The 16,399-nt window shown below is 50.2% G+C and overlaps 6 protein-coding genes across 6 annotated transcripts, besides 1 other annotated feature; 4 read left to right on the top strand and 2 right to left on the bottom strand.

Annotated features, from left to right (window-relative positions):
- Positions 1 to 653: 653 nt before the first annotated feature.
- Positions 654 to 4,563, top strand: FPSE_03116 (uncharacterized protein; the record flags this gene model as incomplete). The annotated part of the gene is made up of 2 exons (XM_009256235.1): positions 654 to 3,532; positions 3,582 to 4,563. The coding sequence occupies 2 exons, from the start codon at positions 654 to 656 to the stop codon at positions 4,561 to 4,563; spliced, it is 3,861 nt and encodes a 1,286-aa protein (XP_009254510.1).
- A 449-nt stretch (positions 4,564 to 5,012) lies between these two features.
- On the bottom strand, positions 5,013 to 6,922 carry FPSE_03115 (uncharacterized protein; the record flags this gene model as incomplete). The annotated part of the gene is made up of 3 exons (XM_009256234.1): positions 5,013 to 6,341; positions 6,403 to 6,553; positions 6,609 to 6,922. The coding sequence occupies 3 exons, from the start codon at positions 6,920 to 6,922 to the stop codon at positions 5,013 to 5,015; spliced, it is 1,794 nt and encodes a 597-aa protein (XP_009254509.1).
- A 163-nt stretch (positions 6,923 to 7,085) lies between these two features.
- Positions 7,086 to 7,109: a microsatellite.
- A 365-nt stretch (positions 7,110 to 7,474) lies between these two features.
- Positions 7,475 to 8,180, top strand: FPSE_03114 (uncharacterized protein; the record flags this gene model as incomplete). The annotated part of the gene is made up of 2 exons (XM_009256233.1): positions 7,475 to 7,783; positions 7,836 to 8,180. 2 exons carry the CDS (start codon positions 7,475 to 7,477, stop codon positions 8,178 to 8,180), a joined length of 654 nt encoding a protein of 217 aa, XP_009254508.1.
- Positions 8,181 to 8,366: 186 nt separating this feature from the next.
- Positions 8,367 to 10,010, bottom strand: FPSE_03113 (uncharacterized protein; the record flags this gene model as incomplete). The annotated part of the gene is made up of 4 exons (XM_009256232.1): positions 8,367 to 8,465; positions 8,523 to 9,065; positions 9,124 to 9,323; positions 9,374 to 10,010. The coding sequence occupies 4 exons, from the start codon at positions 10,008 to 10,010 to the stop codon at positions 8,367 to 8,369; spliced, it is 1,479 nt and encodes a 492-aa protein (XP_009254507.1).
- Positions 10,011 to 11,039: 1,029 nt separating this feature from the next.
- Positions 11,040 to 11,680, top strand: FPSE_03112 (uncharacterized protein; the record flags this gene model as incomplete). The annotated part of the gene is made up of 4 exons (XM_009256231.1): positions 11,040 to 11,074; positions 11,126 to 11,286; positions 11,346 to 11,369; positions 11,427 to 11,680. 4 exons carry the CDS (start codon positions 11,040 to 11,042, stop codon positions 11,678 to 11,680), a joined length of 474 nt encoding a protein of 157 aa, XP_009254506.1.
- A 1,259-nt stretch (positions 11,681 to 12,939) lies between these two features.
- On the top strand, positions 12,940 to 15,256 carry FPSE_03111 (uncharacterized protein; the record flags this gene model as incomplete). The annotated part of the gene is made up of 9 exons (XM_009256230.1): positions 12,940 to 12,965; positions 13,140 to 13,190; positions 13,243 to 13,268; positions 13,330 to 13,356; positions 13,412 to 13,447; positions 13,503 to 13,651; positions 13,713 to 14,705; positions 14,765 to 15,153; positions 15,214 to 15,256. The coding sequence occupies 9 exons, from the start codon at positions 12,940 to 12,942 to the stop codon at positions 15,254 to 15,256; spliced, it is 1,740 nt and encodes a 579-aa protein (XP_009254505.1).
- Between the last annotated feature and the right edge of the window lie 1,143 nt (positions 15,257 to 16,399).

Raw genomic sequence — 16,399 nt, 5'->3', positions numbered from 1 at the left:
CTTTGCTTTGAGTTGATTGACATTTCAATGATGTAAAGTTCATGGGAAGAAATAAGAAGTGGGCTGCTGAGCAAGTATGTCTTACAGTGCTTTTGTATTGTGTGAGAATAACTTTTGTGCCTTACTTTCTGTGACTCTAGATGCAAGGCAGCCGAAGGCAATATTGTTTTTAAAGTTGTAATAATTTTATTTGGTGGTTAGTACATGAGAATAAAGTTGCTCTCTGAGCCCTACCTTTTATGATTCAAAGCTGCAAAGCGAGAAAAAGTCAATATTAGACTTCAAAAATCGCGATATCCTCAGGTAAAGTTTATAGTCTAGTTGCCCCATCAAGATCGTCACCACAGGGGTGTTTAATTGAATCTCACGTGGTGGGTAGCAACTTTACGCGGAATTGATGCGTTGTGACGCGTTTCTCCATGCCAACACCTAGGTAGTATGTACAACCTATGGCCCACGCGTCGCGTAATTGAAACTCCCCACTAGTTGCGAGTTACCTTGGTCATGTCTTTTCCACCACAGTCCAGTGCATTTCCACATTAACATACTTTCACTTCAAGGTTTGGTCTTCGAAGCGTCAATAAACTTGCTGTTAATTTATATTCCCTCGATCTGTTACAGCACATAATTGATACAGCACCATTGCCTTTGTAATGGCTACTCCCTCTCGAGCCTCTACCCCCGTATCATCGGGCGGATCTCCCGAACAACTCTCACCAAGATCAAGAATGCAAGCTCAACTCGCGGCTTGTGGGAGCAGCGATGAAGAAGAATCACCATCGAAAAGAACTACAAAAAATGCGTCAATAAAACTCCTCGACCTACCACAACAATCCACACATCATGAAGACGCGCCCGATGAGTCGGAGGAGGAGATGACTAGACCCCGAGGAAAGGTTGCGGCCAGAATGCAAGGTACTACCCAACCAGCGCGGCTGGTAGATGATAGTTCCAACCAGAACACCACCGCTCGAGATCGTGTAAAGCAGAGGTTCGAGCAAGAAGAGAAAGAGGTCACACAAGCGGGAGAAGAACACAATGTCGACATGCCTGATGTTTCATCAGAAGACGACACTCTTGTGGCACGCCGAAGACTAACCCGTAAGGCTCCTTCATCACCAATGGCTAGAAACACTTCGGAAAGCCCCGAGCGAGGACTCTTCGTGGAGCAATCCCCTGTTCGCCCTTCACCATCAAAGTCAACACAAAATAACTCGGATTCTGACGAGGGCTTACCCGCAATCAAATCCGATAGGATGACAGCACTGATTGAGCGCCAACGGCAAAAGAAAAGCGCCGAAGAATCAGCCAAAGAGGCGGAGCGCGCAGAAAAGCGTGCGAAGCAAGAGAAACTCGCCCAAGAGATTGAGCAGATGGCATCGGATGATGAAGACTCCGGCATAACTGATGATGAAGGTGGACATCGCCTGACACAAACCGGGCGGCCCAGTGCCCGGAAAGCAAGCAAGAAAGCCATCGAGGAAATGAACCGAGAAACTCAGAGAATGGCAAGAAACATGCAGTTGAAGCACCAGGCGAAGACGAGAAAGAAGATCTCAAAAAATAGCTTGTTTGAGCGATTCAACTTCAGACCAGCAGGTGAAACAGGCCCTAAGGGTGCCAGCTCGAGCAGGGGACCAACACCTCACAGCGACGTTGAAATGCGGGACGTGGACACACCACCAAGTTCCCCCCCTGTGTCGAAGGAAACTGCCGATGCCACCGAACCTGTCGCTCAAGACGACGACCTCGATTTGCCAACCATTGATGAACTCGCCAAGACAACGAAACCCAAGCTTGACAAGGGCAAGGGAAAAGCTATCGAGACAACGACCGAACATGAGCAGCCAATCCAAAAGCCCAAACGACAATTTCGAGTCAAATTCCCACCTGTTAGAGCCAACGTGACCATGGTAGATTCGGATGACGAATTGGAAATTACGACAACCACAAAAGATAAAATCCGAGCTGTGTTCGACATGGCACCCACCAAGAAAGCCCAAGAACACAGCTCGATTCAGACCCTGCGCGCCCTTGCACAAGTCAAATCTCCAGGTAAGGAGACTAGACGAAAGAACGAAAACCATGTCATGACGCCGGGCGAGCTGCAGATGTACCTTCAGCAAAAGGCCCGACAGCAGGCCAAGGTGGAGCGTGACCGCAGACTGGATATGCTCAAAGCCCAAGGTGTAGTTATCCAGACTGCCGAAGAGCGCGAGCGCGAGATGCAGCAGGTCGACGACATCGTTGCCAAGCATATGGAGGAGGCCCAGAGGATCATGCAGGAGGAACGGGATGCTGCCAAGAAGGAGAAGAAAGAGAATGGCGAAGTCGATCCTCTGGCGTGGGATGACAGCGACGACGAAGAGTATCAGGCTTCTGCTGACGAAGATGACGGCGAAGCATCGGCAGTCGAATTATCTGGGTCAGAAGACGAGGATGATGAAGCAGACGATAACCCCATGGTTGAAGGAGAGGCTGAAGACGGAGAGTCTGAGGCTTCTGCTGACGAGGAGGACGATGCAGCTCCTGTCGCTAGTCAAGATGTTCATGACGACGCCGACGAACTTCTAGTGGCGAGCAAGCGACGAATCCGCAAGCCTATCGTTCTTTCTGATGACGATGAAGAAGAGAACTCGGTTGAGATGACACCCAAATCGAAGCCACAAACCACCCTACACACCTCACCCATGGTTCCAAACACTCAATCTCCTACGGCGCCTAGATCCGTACTCCGTTCAGCTAAAAAGAACTTTATCCCTGGTCTTCCTGTACAGGGAGCGGCTGGCCTTGGGCTTACTCAGATTTTTGCTGGTACCATGGACGACAGCCAGGTAGAGGCGGAGAACGGTCCAACCCAGTCCATGATGCCTGACTTTGACCACTTTCCCGACTCCAACTTTTCTGCGACCATGGACGAGCCCATGGAAGACATGGTCATGGACAGTCAGAAGGACGACACCCAAAAGACAACCCAAGGCGTTCATCTCAACTTTTCTCAGTCTCAGATGCGAAGTCTTGATAGCTTGCTGCGGGAGGAGAGCACACAAATCTCCGACATGATCGACTTCACTCAGGATGAGGGTCTCCAACACCAAACACCCTTGAAAAACAGATTTATCGAGGCGCCAGTTTCCACCGTGGAGACAATGGCAGTCGACCAAGAGGACCCAATGCAAGCTTCGCCGTTAGTCCGTCGTGGCCGCCTTCGTCGCAAAATGGATACGTCTGAGCGTATTGAGGAGACCCCTGAGCCAACAGCCGCAGAGAAGCCTGGCACTGCCTTGGACATGTTGAAGGAGGGGGCTAAGCAAGAAAAGAAGAAACGGGCTCAAGCAGAGTTTGATCACAAGAAAAGCAAGGCCAAGGAGATGGTTCAGGACCAGGCCGAGGAATCCGAGGATGAGTACGCTGGCCTGGGAGGCGCAGACGGCGAGGACAGTGACAACGAATCTGTTACCTCGCTTAAAGAAATTATCGACGACACTGCCGGCAATAACATCGACAAAGCCAAGCTCGCTGCTTTCTATGCGTAAGTTGTACCTAATTGTCACTGTTGACATAACCCTAACATTTTGCAGTGATCGAGAACGTGCCGAGGATGCAAAGCAGGTCGATAAGCTTTTTAAGGATATCACAACTGGTATGCTTCGTCGCAAGCGCGGCGCTGGATACGATCTTGACGACTCAGACGATGATGGCGAAGCTCGTCGAAAGATGAAGCGTCGACAATTCGCCAAGATGCAGCAGGCTTTGTTCGCTGATGAACGGGTCAAGAAGATTGCTGAAAATCCGGGCAACCAGGCTTTCCTCAAAACCATCGAGGACCGAGGTAGCGACGATGAGATGGACTTCTTGGATGCACCTGAAGAGATCAACGAGTCCTCGCAGTCCCAGGATGGGGAAGGCAGTAATACACAAACGGTTCCCGATAGCCAACATCATAGGGTTCTTGGCCCTGCAGATAATCGGACACCTGCTCATCTGCGTAGAACCAAGGATGGCAAGAAGCCTTCCAACATTGGCGAAGTGCGCGAAACTTTATCTAGCTTGCTAGAGGATCCCCACGGCTCTATCATTCCTGCCACGGAAGCCGGATCAGACAGCGAGGGCGAAGAAGAAGTTCCTGGACAAGCTCGCAGTGATAAGGAAAACGATGGATCCAACTCTCGCCGGGGCCGCGTTGTAGTTGTTGATCGCATCAGCCTAAAACGTAATAACTCTTCCAACACCAGCACCAGTCGTCTTGCTTTCGCAACAGCATCGAGCTCCTCCTTCAAGGTGCCGGCGCTCCTACGTCGTGCGACAACCAACTCATATGCCTCTGGCACAGCCTCCACCTCAAGTTCTGGTCCCTCAACACCAGCCAGCGGATTCGGAGGAGAGGCCAAGATTAAGAAGGGAGCTAGCAAGAAGAGTGGCGTGCAGGCCTTTGCGCGAGATAGCGAGAGACGAGCGAAGCTCGAACAAAATGAGCGAAGGAGAGAAGAGAGAAAGGTCAAGGGAGCTGAAAGAAGACTTGGAGTCGTGGGTGGTTTGTTGGGTAAGGGATCGTTTGAGTAAGCTGGCATCGTATGGAGTTTGGGTTTATGTGAATGGAATATCCCAAGGATCAGGTATCCCGGCATGGCGTATGGTTTGGACAACGACATGGAAGAAGCTATGGAATAGATAGACATTGTACCTGTATTCATTTATCAAAGTCAGTTCTTTATGTAATGAACGACCTGCTTTGACCCAGCATTACTGCGGATCATGTCTTCTTCGAGCACGCCCTGAGAGATACTGTGAATAGTTTGCCCATCTCTGTAGATCGCGCACTATGGCATTTTGCAGCCGTGTCTTGGCCAAGTTACTTCCCATTCACGTTGCTGCTTAAGGAAAGACTAGTGGGAAACCGCAAGAGAGAAGCGTTGGGCAAGATATGAAAACTCTACCTCTATTGATCTTCAATTGCCCAGGCCAGCAGATTATGTACGCTCTATATCAATATGTCTTCTAACTCATTATTATCACTTTTGGAACGCCGCCCCCGAGAACTCTCCGTTACCCATGCCCAGCATTCTCTTCGTGAAAAGCCACAACTCGAAAGCCTCCAGTTTGATCTCTACGCGCATGAAACCGACCCATGCAGCGATCAGTCGTACAGCGTTGAGAGGCCACAAGAGCGATCCGTTTTGGCTGATCTCTTCAAGCTTCTCATGGAAAACAGTTTTTGTGCAGTACCGTGCCAGAATCATAAAGGAGCGGATGGGGCCCTGGCGAGTCTGGAGGTTCTCGTCCAGGCTGCGGGTCAAGTCGTTCGTCTTGAGGATCAAAAGGATGATTCGGGGGACACGGCTGAGGAGTTGAACGAGATCGACGATCAGTCCCTCCTGTAGAGCACCACTCATTGTCTTTTGCTCGTCGGCTGTTCGATTCTCGAGAATAGATCCAGACTTGCTAACGATGCTGTAGTCCCGACCAGTAATTGCCGAGGCGAAAAGGGGAAAGTCCTTGTCCTCGATACCAGCAACTTCGTGGGCATACTTCTTCATGCGGTCCATGTCACCATCAATAACCGCGAGCCACATCTTGGCGTACGATCGTCGCATGGGAAGTTCGATGTCACGATACAGACCATGGTCGTACAGTATGACATCAAAGTTTGGCCCACGGCCAAGACCTCGACGACTGGTGTTCTTGCGGATCGCGATGTTGCCACCATGAGGGTCGCAGTGTAACGGTGCGCCATCGCCGAAAATCATCTCGTTGAATATGCGGGACAAGGTGGCCGAGACTTCGTCACGATCGATTCCGTTTTTGTCCATGTACTCAAGATCATCAAGCCGACTTCCAGCTTCACAGGCCATAACGATAATCCTCTGTTTGGCCCAGATGACCTCAGGAATAATCAGTGGCAACTGTGGTATCTTTGCAAAGTGCTCCTTCATACGACGGGCATTGTCAGCCTCCTCTTGGAAGTCCAACTCCTTGGGAAGGGAAACGTCCATCTCGGAAGAGAGCCACTCGAGGTCGTATTCGGGGAAGAATCGTTTCAAGGTCGAGAAAGTATAGCGAGTCAGAGCGAGATCCAGGGGTGCCCAACCTTGAAGTTCTGGATGCTGTACCTTGACTGCAACCTTTTGGTCCGAACCCTTGATAGTCGCTAGATGCACCTGTGCAAGGGAGGCAGCACCAATTGGCTCGGAGGCGAAATCAGAGAAGTAATCCCAAAGCTCCTCTCCAGTGTCTTGGCGGAACATGTCTTCAATCGATTCAAGTGAGGATACGGGGCATTTGTCTTGTAGCGGTATGAATGTGTTGGTCCACTCAGAAGGCAGAAGATAGTTCATGGCGCTCTACAGGCTTGTTAGCATGACGCTCCCTGAGTATTGCATGTTGAGGTGGATGAATCCTTACGAGATGTTGGCCAAGTTTAATGAAGATGCCTCCATTCTTTTCCAATACAACCAGTGTTCGTTCGGCGCATCGTTTATGACATGCCTTTAGCATATTCTCTTGTTCGTCGTGATCCTCGGTCGTTTCTCTCGCATTCAGGGTTGTTCGATAACTATGCAGACCGTCAGTTCTATATTCTTTGCGCTAAATACCTGATGGCAACATACTCATTGATACAGACAGCGAGCGCAGCCGCAACCCTGCCCGTACGCTCTGCTGCTTCATAACTGTTCTTGATATCATCGCCCAGTGCAAGTGCGGTTGCCCCTATAGTTCCAACACCGGCCGAGGCATATAATAAAGGTCGTCTGGGGCCTGATTTTCGACCATTGCTCCCTCTCGAACCTTTCCCCGAAGCAAAATTTCGCGAGGTGATATACTGTAGAGGCTTGCCACGCAGCAATTGGCCTCTACAAGTCGAGCACGTCCATGGTCGAGCGGCGATACGGGTCGCAAAGGCCGAGACAGAAAAGGTGTTCATCTGGCCGCTGAGGGGCTTTAATAGGGTAGAATATTAAGGAGTAAGATGTAGTTACTCATTCTAAAACAGAAGCGTCTAACAAAAAAAAAGGAGTGAACAGCGAACATGAATCTGCACTGTAGAGTTAAGACCAGGCTTAATTTTGGATCATATCGTCAACCAAGCAAGGCAAGGCAAGGCAAGGCAATCAATCGACAGTTTTTTTGCCTGGGTGTGCCGATTCCGATAAACCTCCGTCCGTCCACCAAGGCTAGTATAGTAGCCAGGCCCATCGCTCGGCTTGGGCCGGGTGCGATATTCGGGGAGGCGAATTGGCCACCCGCCTGATAACAGAGATTAGCACCTTGCACCCGAGATCAGGACCCCGCGTAGACTCACGTGATTTCGCGACCGCGACTTCAATCGCGTCAATACTAGTTAAACCTCTTTACACGACCACGCCACTCATACGAAACTCTTGTATACTATTCAAGCTCCTCCAACGACAACTTCTCAATATTGTTTATTCGTAATTCTATGCAACAGACAACGCACAAGAAAACAGCCGAAAGCATGCTGTCTTTTGCTCCTTCCCCCATTTTCACCGGCAATTGGGACCATCGCCCTGTCATTTCATCGCCTCTGTCTTCCTCACCCGTTCGCGCGTCATCGCCAATCGAGCGGAACGCGCATCCTCAACGACAAATCCAATCTTCCCCCATCAAACCTCCCAAATTCAAGTTTGCTTCTCGCCCGACGCGGCCGAATCCCCTGAATCGCAAACGGGAGGAGGTACAAGATAGTAGACGTCAGCAATTTCTTCAGAATGTCAAGCAAAGTCGTGAAGACAAGGCCTGGCAACGAAGAGACATCGAGGGACAGGTAAGATAGCAGTTTGCAGGTCTCATACCATTGTTACTGACTTCAGCCATAGTTCTTGAGAACAAATTACCTGGCAGACAGAGGACAACTATTACATGATGCTCCAGAAGTTACCGAAGCAGACATTGAAGAGGCCATGACTTTTCATCAAGAACACCCCCCGATCCCTGAGGAGGATGAGATGATGATGGATGAGGAAGAGCAGCTCCAGGCTATGTTGGCATCTTACGAAGAACAGCAGATGACGTCCTCTCAGCGACCACCATCACCTACACTATCAGAGGAAGACTATGATGACGTCTTTGCTGAACTTATTGCACAAGAGCAAGCACAGCAGAGCTTGCAAATGCAACCACAAGACCAAATGGATACTTCTGGGGATATTGAGATGCAATAGCGAGCTTGCCTTTTGTGTGTTCACTCTTTTACTGCTTTGCATTTTATCACGCACGGAGTTGGGGTTAATCGGACCTTGAAGAAGGCTATGGCGTTTGGGAAATACCATTAACATAGCATCGGATATACAACTATTATTTTGGTAAAGTGTGCTTAGATGGCTCGGATGGATACCCGGGCTTGGTAGCTACTGCGGATTACAGGCTTCATCTCCTGGGTTGAGGGCATCTTGGGCCGATTGCATGTCTCCAACAAGATCAGAGGGTGGCGATCCTGCTGCTTGCATCTGATAGCGATGTTAGTATCAATAAAACCATCCAGGAGAAGGGCGAGATGGACATACCTTTTGCATCTTGTCCACGATAAACTCACGATCCGTCGCGTTGGAATCCGAGTATGTCTTCTCTTCGAACTTGGCCACTATCTGACGCACGATGGATTGTTGTTCCTCATACCGCTTCAAATCCTCCTTGGGTGTCGCGTCACGATTCTTGATTAGCCACTCTGGGAACTTCTCATCAAGCTCCTTCATAGGTTCGTAGAGGATTTCCTTGTTGGTGAGCTGCTCCATCATGCCCATGAGCATTTTGGAGAACTCCTCTTCGCTGCCCTCGCCTCCTAGGTCGCCAAGATCGCCTGAGGATAATTGCTTGAGCATCTCGGACATGAAGTCGTCGCCGGACCCTGAGGCAGCAGCAGCCGTAGCTTGGTCCCCTGACGCCTGCATCCTCTCCATTGTCCGTTTAATGGTATCTTGGAAAGATGCATCCTCGGGCGGTGGTTGAGATGCTGGCCCCTTTGAGGAGCTTGGAGGTGGCGCATCACCAGCCCCTTCCGCCGCAGCGATGTGCTTAAAGATGTCCTCGAATTGAGCTTGCATGTCCGGCTGGAAAAGTATTAGCACTTGCAATGATGTGACGTATTTGTGGTGAAATAAGACTTACGGACTGTTCAAGCTCGCCTAGGAGATCAGCCATACCAGCCTGTAACTGTTTGGCAAACTCTTCTTCTGAAAATGCATCCTCAACTTCAGGCTGCTTGCCAGAGGGAGCTGCATCTTTTGGAGCTTCTGGTTTAATAGCAGAAGCAGCTTCCACAAGCTTAGGTTGATCGATCTTGACTGCCGAGAACTCGTCCAACATATCTAGGAACAATTAGCGGATGCGCTCATGACACTGCTTTCTTGCAACGTACCATCCAGGTCGTCCAGATCATCTTCGTCTGGGTCTGGAACATCCTCGAAATCGTCAAGGAGCTTTGCAGTCTCGACTGCAGGCGCCGAGAGGCTGGCGGCCTTTTCCGCGACTGCCTCTGTAGCAGCTGCCGCGGTCACCACTGCTGCGGTAGTGAGCACAGCAGCATCCTCTCGGGAAGCAGATTCCTTAGGAGCACCCTCCTTGGTGGTGGTGACCTGCGAATCGATCTCTTCAGACGCGGGTTCTTTGGATCCGGTCTCCTCAGCAGCAGTGTGCTGGGCTATAGTCTCTTTGGGAGAAGTATCCGGAGAGGTGGTGTCTTGGGCAGCATCCTTAGATGTCTCCTGAGAAACCATCTCTTGATGAGGAGGTTCCTGAGGAACCATCTTGGTTGACTCTGCCTCTGAAGTGGAAGTCTCTGCTGAGAGAGCAGACACTGGGGGGTCAGCCACCAGGGCTTCGGGCATTGCAGTGTCAGCCGAGGCTGGAGTAGCAACATCCTCGACCTTGAGATTACTGATATGCTCTTCCTTGTCCTCCTTCGGCTCGTCCTTGATATCCGCTTTGGCAGCTTCCTTGAGCTCCTCCTTAACCTCCTCCTTCAAGGCAGCTTCTATGTCCTTGTCTGCGCTCATGATGCTATTGTTTGTTTGTATATCCAACACAACTTACTCACATACCCCCACTTATGTTAACGAACGTCGGTGAAGTGAGACGAATAAGCTGGCGAATTTCAGCTGCCGTCGTAGTCGTGAAGAGACTTTGGCGCGGCAGACTTCTTCACGTGAAGCTCTACGACGTAGGAGTTAAGTGAGTGGTTGGTAATGGAGAATTGTAGTCTACCAGTTGACAATACGTGGGCAAGGAACTTTGAGGTGAGCGGATGTATGCCCGCTTCTAAATTGACTGTGCCGAGGTGACCTATGATTGTGACCCCGACCGGCGCTAGGTCACAGGTGATTTCCATAGACCAGATACTAAAGTGATCAGGCTGCCTGGGTTGTGGTACCTACACCTGTGGAAATCTTCAGGCCTCTTAAACTGCCACTGAACAAAATAAGGAAGCAAGAGACTGGTTTACTAAGACGAAAGCTGACTCGATAATTTCCATCTTTTACACTCTGCATCCATCAAAGGTTTCCGACCCCTACGAGTGACAGCTATGAGGATGGTTAGGGGCTTACCCCACCATAACAACACTACCTATTTTCCACTGAGTGTGCTCAGGTACCTACAGGCAACCGACCACTAATTCCAGTAGTGGGGTTTCCCAAAAACGGGTGGACGTGCTTCTCGACCAACAGCAGTGAGCATTGGCCTGTGCAGCAAGTCATCAACAAAGACGTCGTTTGGTGAATTGCACGCCTGCACAAATAGTATCGGGCTTTGGTTTCGATTTCTTTCCATCTCCCCATCAGCCTCTCCTCTCGAGTTCCTTCTTTTCTTTGAAAAATCTAGCCCCCGTGCAAAACGAAGGCCTGCGCACCTTGCTACTTGAACTTCTTGCTTAGCTTAGCAACTTTTCGTCGCCGTCATAATATTCGCTGCGCCTCAGCTCTTCGACTTCGCGCTGCCCTCAACCCTCGACCCTTGACGATCTCGTGCTCATCGTCAATACCACAACCCCCATCTTGCCGCGGCCAGTTTCCCCGCTGGAAGAAATTATGGCGCTGTGTCAAAACAGATTGCAAGAGGAAAGGTGAGACTGTACAGCTTGTGCTGACCTCGGACTATGCTGAGACCCAAGCAGGAAGCAGTGGCGACGAGACCATCCTTTCGGTTTCTATGCCAAGCCCCAGCGCACCAAAGAGGGTGTTCTCGATGTCAAGAACTGGGAATGTGGAATACCTGGAAAGGACAGTACGATTTGGTCTGGTGGTCTTTTCAAACTAACTATCGCTTTTCCCGATGGTAAGACCCGACACAACACCATGCGACGCTCTTGTGATGTGTGCTAACTTTTGTACTAGAATATCCCACAAAGCCTCCTAAATGTAAGAAGACGAGTTTCAGATATAACCGGAGAGGGACTTGATGCTGATATAACCCAGGCAAATTTGTTCCCCCGCTGTTCCACCCGAACGTTTACCCGTCAGGAACTGTGTGTTTGTCCATCCTTAACGAAGACGAGGCATGGAAGCCTGCCATCACCGTCAAGCAAATCTTGCTTGGTATTCAAGACCTCCTCAACGACCCTAATCCCGAGTCCCCTGCCCAGGCGGAGGCATACAACTTATTCAAGAGGGATCGCGCCGAGTACGAGAAACGAGTTCGCCGAATAGTCCGTGAAAACCCCACTCCTTGAGCATCCTTCTGGAGACTTCAGGCACAGAGGCTATTTAGACGAAATTTTTCTTTGTGAGAGACCTCAAGCCACGGCGTTAAAGGAAATACCAAGGCGGGAAGTCACCTGTAACCTGCAAGAGGGAGTTCAGGGACTACGGGGGCACACATATGTGACACAGCATGATACGAGCTATGCAATGATATAACGAGGGATTGGGTGCTAGGCAAAGGTTTTATACTGCACGCTAGGTCGCTGAACATGGAATACAGCTAGAGCCAACAGGAACGTATTTTTTTCAAAGATTAAGCAGAGTCTTTCTCCGTCAGTATGTTACATTGTACCGGGCAGTTGTTGGTCCACGCATTGCGATGTTGGTCGGCGAGTGATTCACTTTGGCATGCGTTGTGGGAACGCCCCACTGATCCAGTCCTCGTCGTCCGAACGAATTCATATGATAGAAGAAACAATCTGCAATACTCGGTATCCATGTTGACAAATCACCGTATGAACGGCGGTTGTCTGTTTTTGTGACGCAACAACAACAGCCATATATGCGTATACCCGCTGTATTCCCCTTATCAAACACCTAACCTAAAGTTTATGTAATTTGTCCAATAACATCCAAGCTTCAGGGCTCATTGGCTCTTGGCTGCCAATGAAGTCCAATGAAGTCTGCCGATTTGTGAGCCGAAGTCGGCCATCTTGTTTACTCACACCTCCAAAAAGTTTTTGGCTTGACCTGGTTTGATAACCCGTTATCTATCAACGGACAGGTTCTTCCGTGGATGTAGAGCAAAGCAATGGACGATCTGACCTGAAGTCAAAGAGTGTACAATCAAAAAGCCTGCGGCAATCTGTAGCAATACTTAGTTGGTTTAGCGACTTACTCAATAGTTGCCAGTCACCATCACAGTGGAGAGAGACATGCTCATCGTTTCCGCAGCGGAGCAACTTGTGGATAACCTTAACGACTGAAAAGGTTTCATCGAGTACATTAGATCTGACAACAACCGCTAATAACCTTGCGCCTCCCGGGCCGGTGCTGTAGATAGTAGGCAGGTACCTGGGGGATGGAAGGCAGGAAGTAGTCACTTATCGCCTGTCGCTTGTCGCCTGTGCCGGCGGAGAGAAGGGAGGGTGGAGTTTTGCTATGACTCCTCTTTTTTTCTCTCCTTGGGCTGCTGCTAAATATTAATCTTGCTTGTCCCGTTCCTTTCCCTCCCTCATACCATTCTCTATCCAACACTTCTCTATTGCACGCTTCTGCAACCGCGATCATGTGTGGAATCTTCGCCTGTCACCGGTACGTTCTCACCCCTTGCGAATGAACATGGATCTCCCTCTGGTGGCTTTGGAGGGGCAGGGCATGGGGCATCAGGACCCCGCCATGAATTGAATTGGATTGAGATCACCCCGCGGTCGGAGGGGAAAAGTTGTTGCTGGATCATGGCGCGACTAACATTTTGCCATCTCGCAGTCATCCCGACGTGGAAAAGTTCAAGCCTACGGCTCTGAAACTCGCAAAGCAGTATGTACGATGACACCTGGTCGAAAACCTCGAAACTAACTTATCGGCGCAGAATCCGTCACCGTGGCCCCGACTGGAGTATGTGAAAATAACGGCTGGATCGTCACACTCATAGCAAGTACTAAAGTCGTGTTTTTAGGTGGAAGCGTTATTTCCAACCACACCAGTACGTCAATTGACTTTCAGGAAACCCAAGATTGCATCTCTAACTGTTGCATTAGTTCTCTGCCATGAGCGTCTCAGCATTGTCGGTGTTGGTAAGTCGTAAGCTCTTGACACCTGGAAGCCCTCGCGACTGACAATTTTCCACAGAGTCCGGAGCCCAGCCCCTGACCAACGCCGACGACAGCATCATTCTCGCCGTCAACGGTGAGATCTACAACCATCGTCACATTCGAAAGCACCTCAAGGAGCGATACCACTTCAAGACCACTTCTGATTGCGAGGTCATCATCCCCTTGGTAAGAGAACCTGGCGTATGACTTCGACGGGAGCACCAATCTCACAACGAATATTTTCTAGTACACCGAATTTGACACCGATGCCCCCAACCACCTCGATGGCATGTTCTCGTTTGTCCTCTACGACAAGAAGCAAGACCGCACAATTGCCGCCCGCGACCCTATCGGTATTACCACATTTTACCAGGGCTGGTCCTCCACTGAGCCTGAAACCGTCTACTTCGCCTCCGAGTTGAAGTGTTTGCACAGCGTTTGCGACAAGATCGTCGCTTTCCCTCCCGGTCATGTCTACGACTCCAAGACTGGCGAGACCACTCGCTACTTCAACCCCTCTTGGTGGGACCCCAAGAAGGTTCCCAGCAGCCCTGTCGACTACAAGGTCCTTCGACAGGCTCTTGAAAAGTCCGTCCGAAAGCGACTCATGGCTGAGGTGCCTTTCGGTGTTCTTCTTTCCGGTGGTCTTGATTCGAGTTTGACTGCCTCCATCGCCCAGCGTGAGGTGACCCGACTCCGAAAACAGGCTCTCGAGGCCAACGGCAACGTTCTCCCTGTCGAGGACCCCGACACTGGTGAGGGTCTTGTTGGTGTTGACGATGACGACCACCTCGACACTCTTACCTACCTTCCCCAGCTCAACTCTTTCTCCATCGGTCTTCCAGGCTCTCCCGATAACAAGGCGGCTCTCGAGGTCGCTAAGTTCCTCGGAACCAAGCACCATGTTATGACCTTTACTATCGAGGACGGTCTCAACGCTCTTTCTGACGTTATCTTCCACCTCGAGACTTACGACGTCACCACCATCCGAGCCTCTACCCCCATGTACCTCTTGTCGAGAAAGATCAAGGCTATGGGTATCAAGATGGTTCTGAGTGGCGAGGGCAGTGACGAGATCTTTGGCGGTTACTTGTACTTCCACGCTGCTCCTGACAAGGACTCTTTCCACGAGGAAACCGTGCGACGTGTCAAGAACTTGCATCTGTCTGATTGTCTGCGAGCCAACAAGTCCACATCTGCTTGGGGTCTTGAGGCTCGTGTTCCTTTCCTTGACAAGGAGGTAAGCTGATTTTCTTAAGGATAACCGAGTGGAGCGCACAGTGCTAACTAATTGAACAGTTCCTTGAGTACTCCATGAACATTGATCCTCAGGACAAGATGATCACCACGGAGAAGCTCGAAAAGTACATCCTCCGCAAGGCTTTCGATACTTCGGATGAGCCTGGCGAGCAGCCTTACCTTCCCGACAACATCCTCTGGCGACAGAAGGAACAGTTCTCTGATGGTGTCGGCTACGGTTGGATCGACGCCCTCAAGGACACCGCTGAGAAGCAGGTCACCGATGAGATGATGAAGAACCCCAAGCCTGAGTGGGGCAACGATATCCCTGATACCAAGGAGGCGTACTGGTACCGATGCATGTTTGACGAGCACTTCCCCCCTCACTGCGCGTCAACTGTCATGCGCTGGACTCCCACCTGGTCCAAGCAGACCGACCCTAGTGGCCGGTAAGTCAAATCCCTGTAAACGAAAAAAGAAAGAGAAAATGGTTGCTAACATTGTAATAGAGCCATTGCCACCCACAACGCCAAGTACGACAGCGCGGCTTAATGACATAGCGAATCGAGTAAAACACCAAGTAGAGAAAACTTGGTCGACTCATTGTAACTTACACTATCTGAGGTATCTGCCATGAACCTGATCTAAGGAGCAACTCTGGGTGTCGTTTCTTGGAGGTAGAGAAAAAGGCGTCTGGGATTTGCTTACCTACCTTGGAATGATGATGACTGTAAAAAGGGACGGATGATATGGGCAGGAACACGGAAATCAAGAACAATACAAATGTTCTAGAAAGAGAGAATTGCATCGTATGCGTGTTAGTGCGAGGGTCGGTGAATGTCAAATATATTGAAGGCTAGCGCTTGCTTGATGTTGTGCTGCTTGACTTGCTCATGCATGAAGGGTCTTGACGATGAAGCAGCCTATTACAGATGGGTGTGGTGAACTAGCCAATAGGTGAGCGACGCTCCTCGACGTGGGTTGGTCGATCAAATTCGTCAGTGCAGCGAGGTGTTAATTCATTCTGATACTGGTGTTTAGCAGGTAGTTGGGCTAGACAAGGCTCGTTTGGCCTATGGTAGTGGTCAGTTAATGATGGAGTCAGATGAGCTGTTAGTGTCTGAGCTGTTCATGCGTCGAGAAGCTAAAGGTGGAATCGAGGTCTGTATGGATAACAACACCTGTTGGGCGGCGAGTCAAGTTTAATGTATGTTACATGAGACATGAGATAGCCCGAGATTTGGGAGAGTGGCAAGTAGATCTAACCATGACATGGCAAATGAGTGTGCTTCCAATTATATAGGTGTTTCTTTCGTCTAGGTACTCACTCGGTTGCTTAAGCTGTTGGCAAAAAGTTGATAAATAAAAAATGAGGCATTGGACAAGACAACCTGCCAGGTGAGAATTGCCCATTACCCCTCCACGTGGGCCCTAGTTTCTGGGGAACCTATTAAATCACTAAATTAGATTGATGAATTACATGATCGTCGGCTGCAGCACAAACGGATTATTGGTGTTTTAAGGTACAGAGTGGTCACCCGCGACTGGCCAAGCGACAAGGTGACACAGTCCCGATATCAGCCGACCTGGGTGACGCCTGTGCCAATTCCCTGCTTCGAGGCCTGTCTGGTAGCCGAGACTGTACAAATATCAGAGCTTGGGCCCCGTGGAGCTTAGCTACTGTGCCTGGGCAAC

The sequence above is a fragment of the Fusarium pseudograminearum genome, chromosome 1 (assembly GCF_000303195.2).
Source record: "Fusarium pseudograminearum CS3096 chromosome 1, whole genome shotgun sequence".
NCBI lineage: Eukaryota > Fungi > Ascomycota > Sordariomycetes > Hypocreales > Nectriaceae > Fusarium > Fusarium pseudograminearum.
Note: the sequence above shows the minus strand (reverse complement) of the source record. Positions and strands in the feature narration are given on the sequence as shown.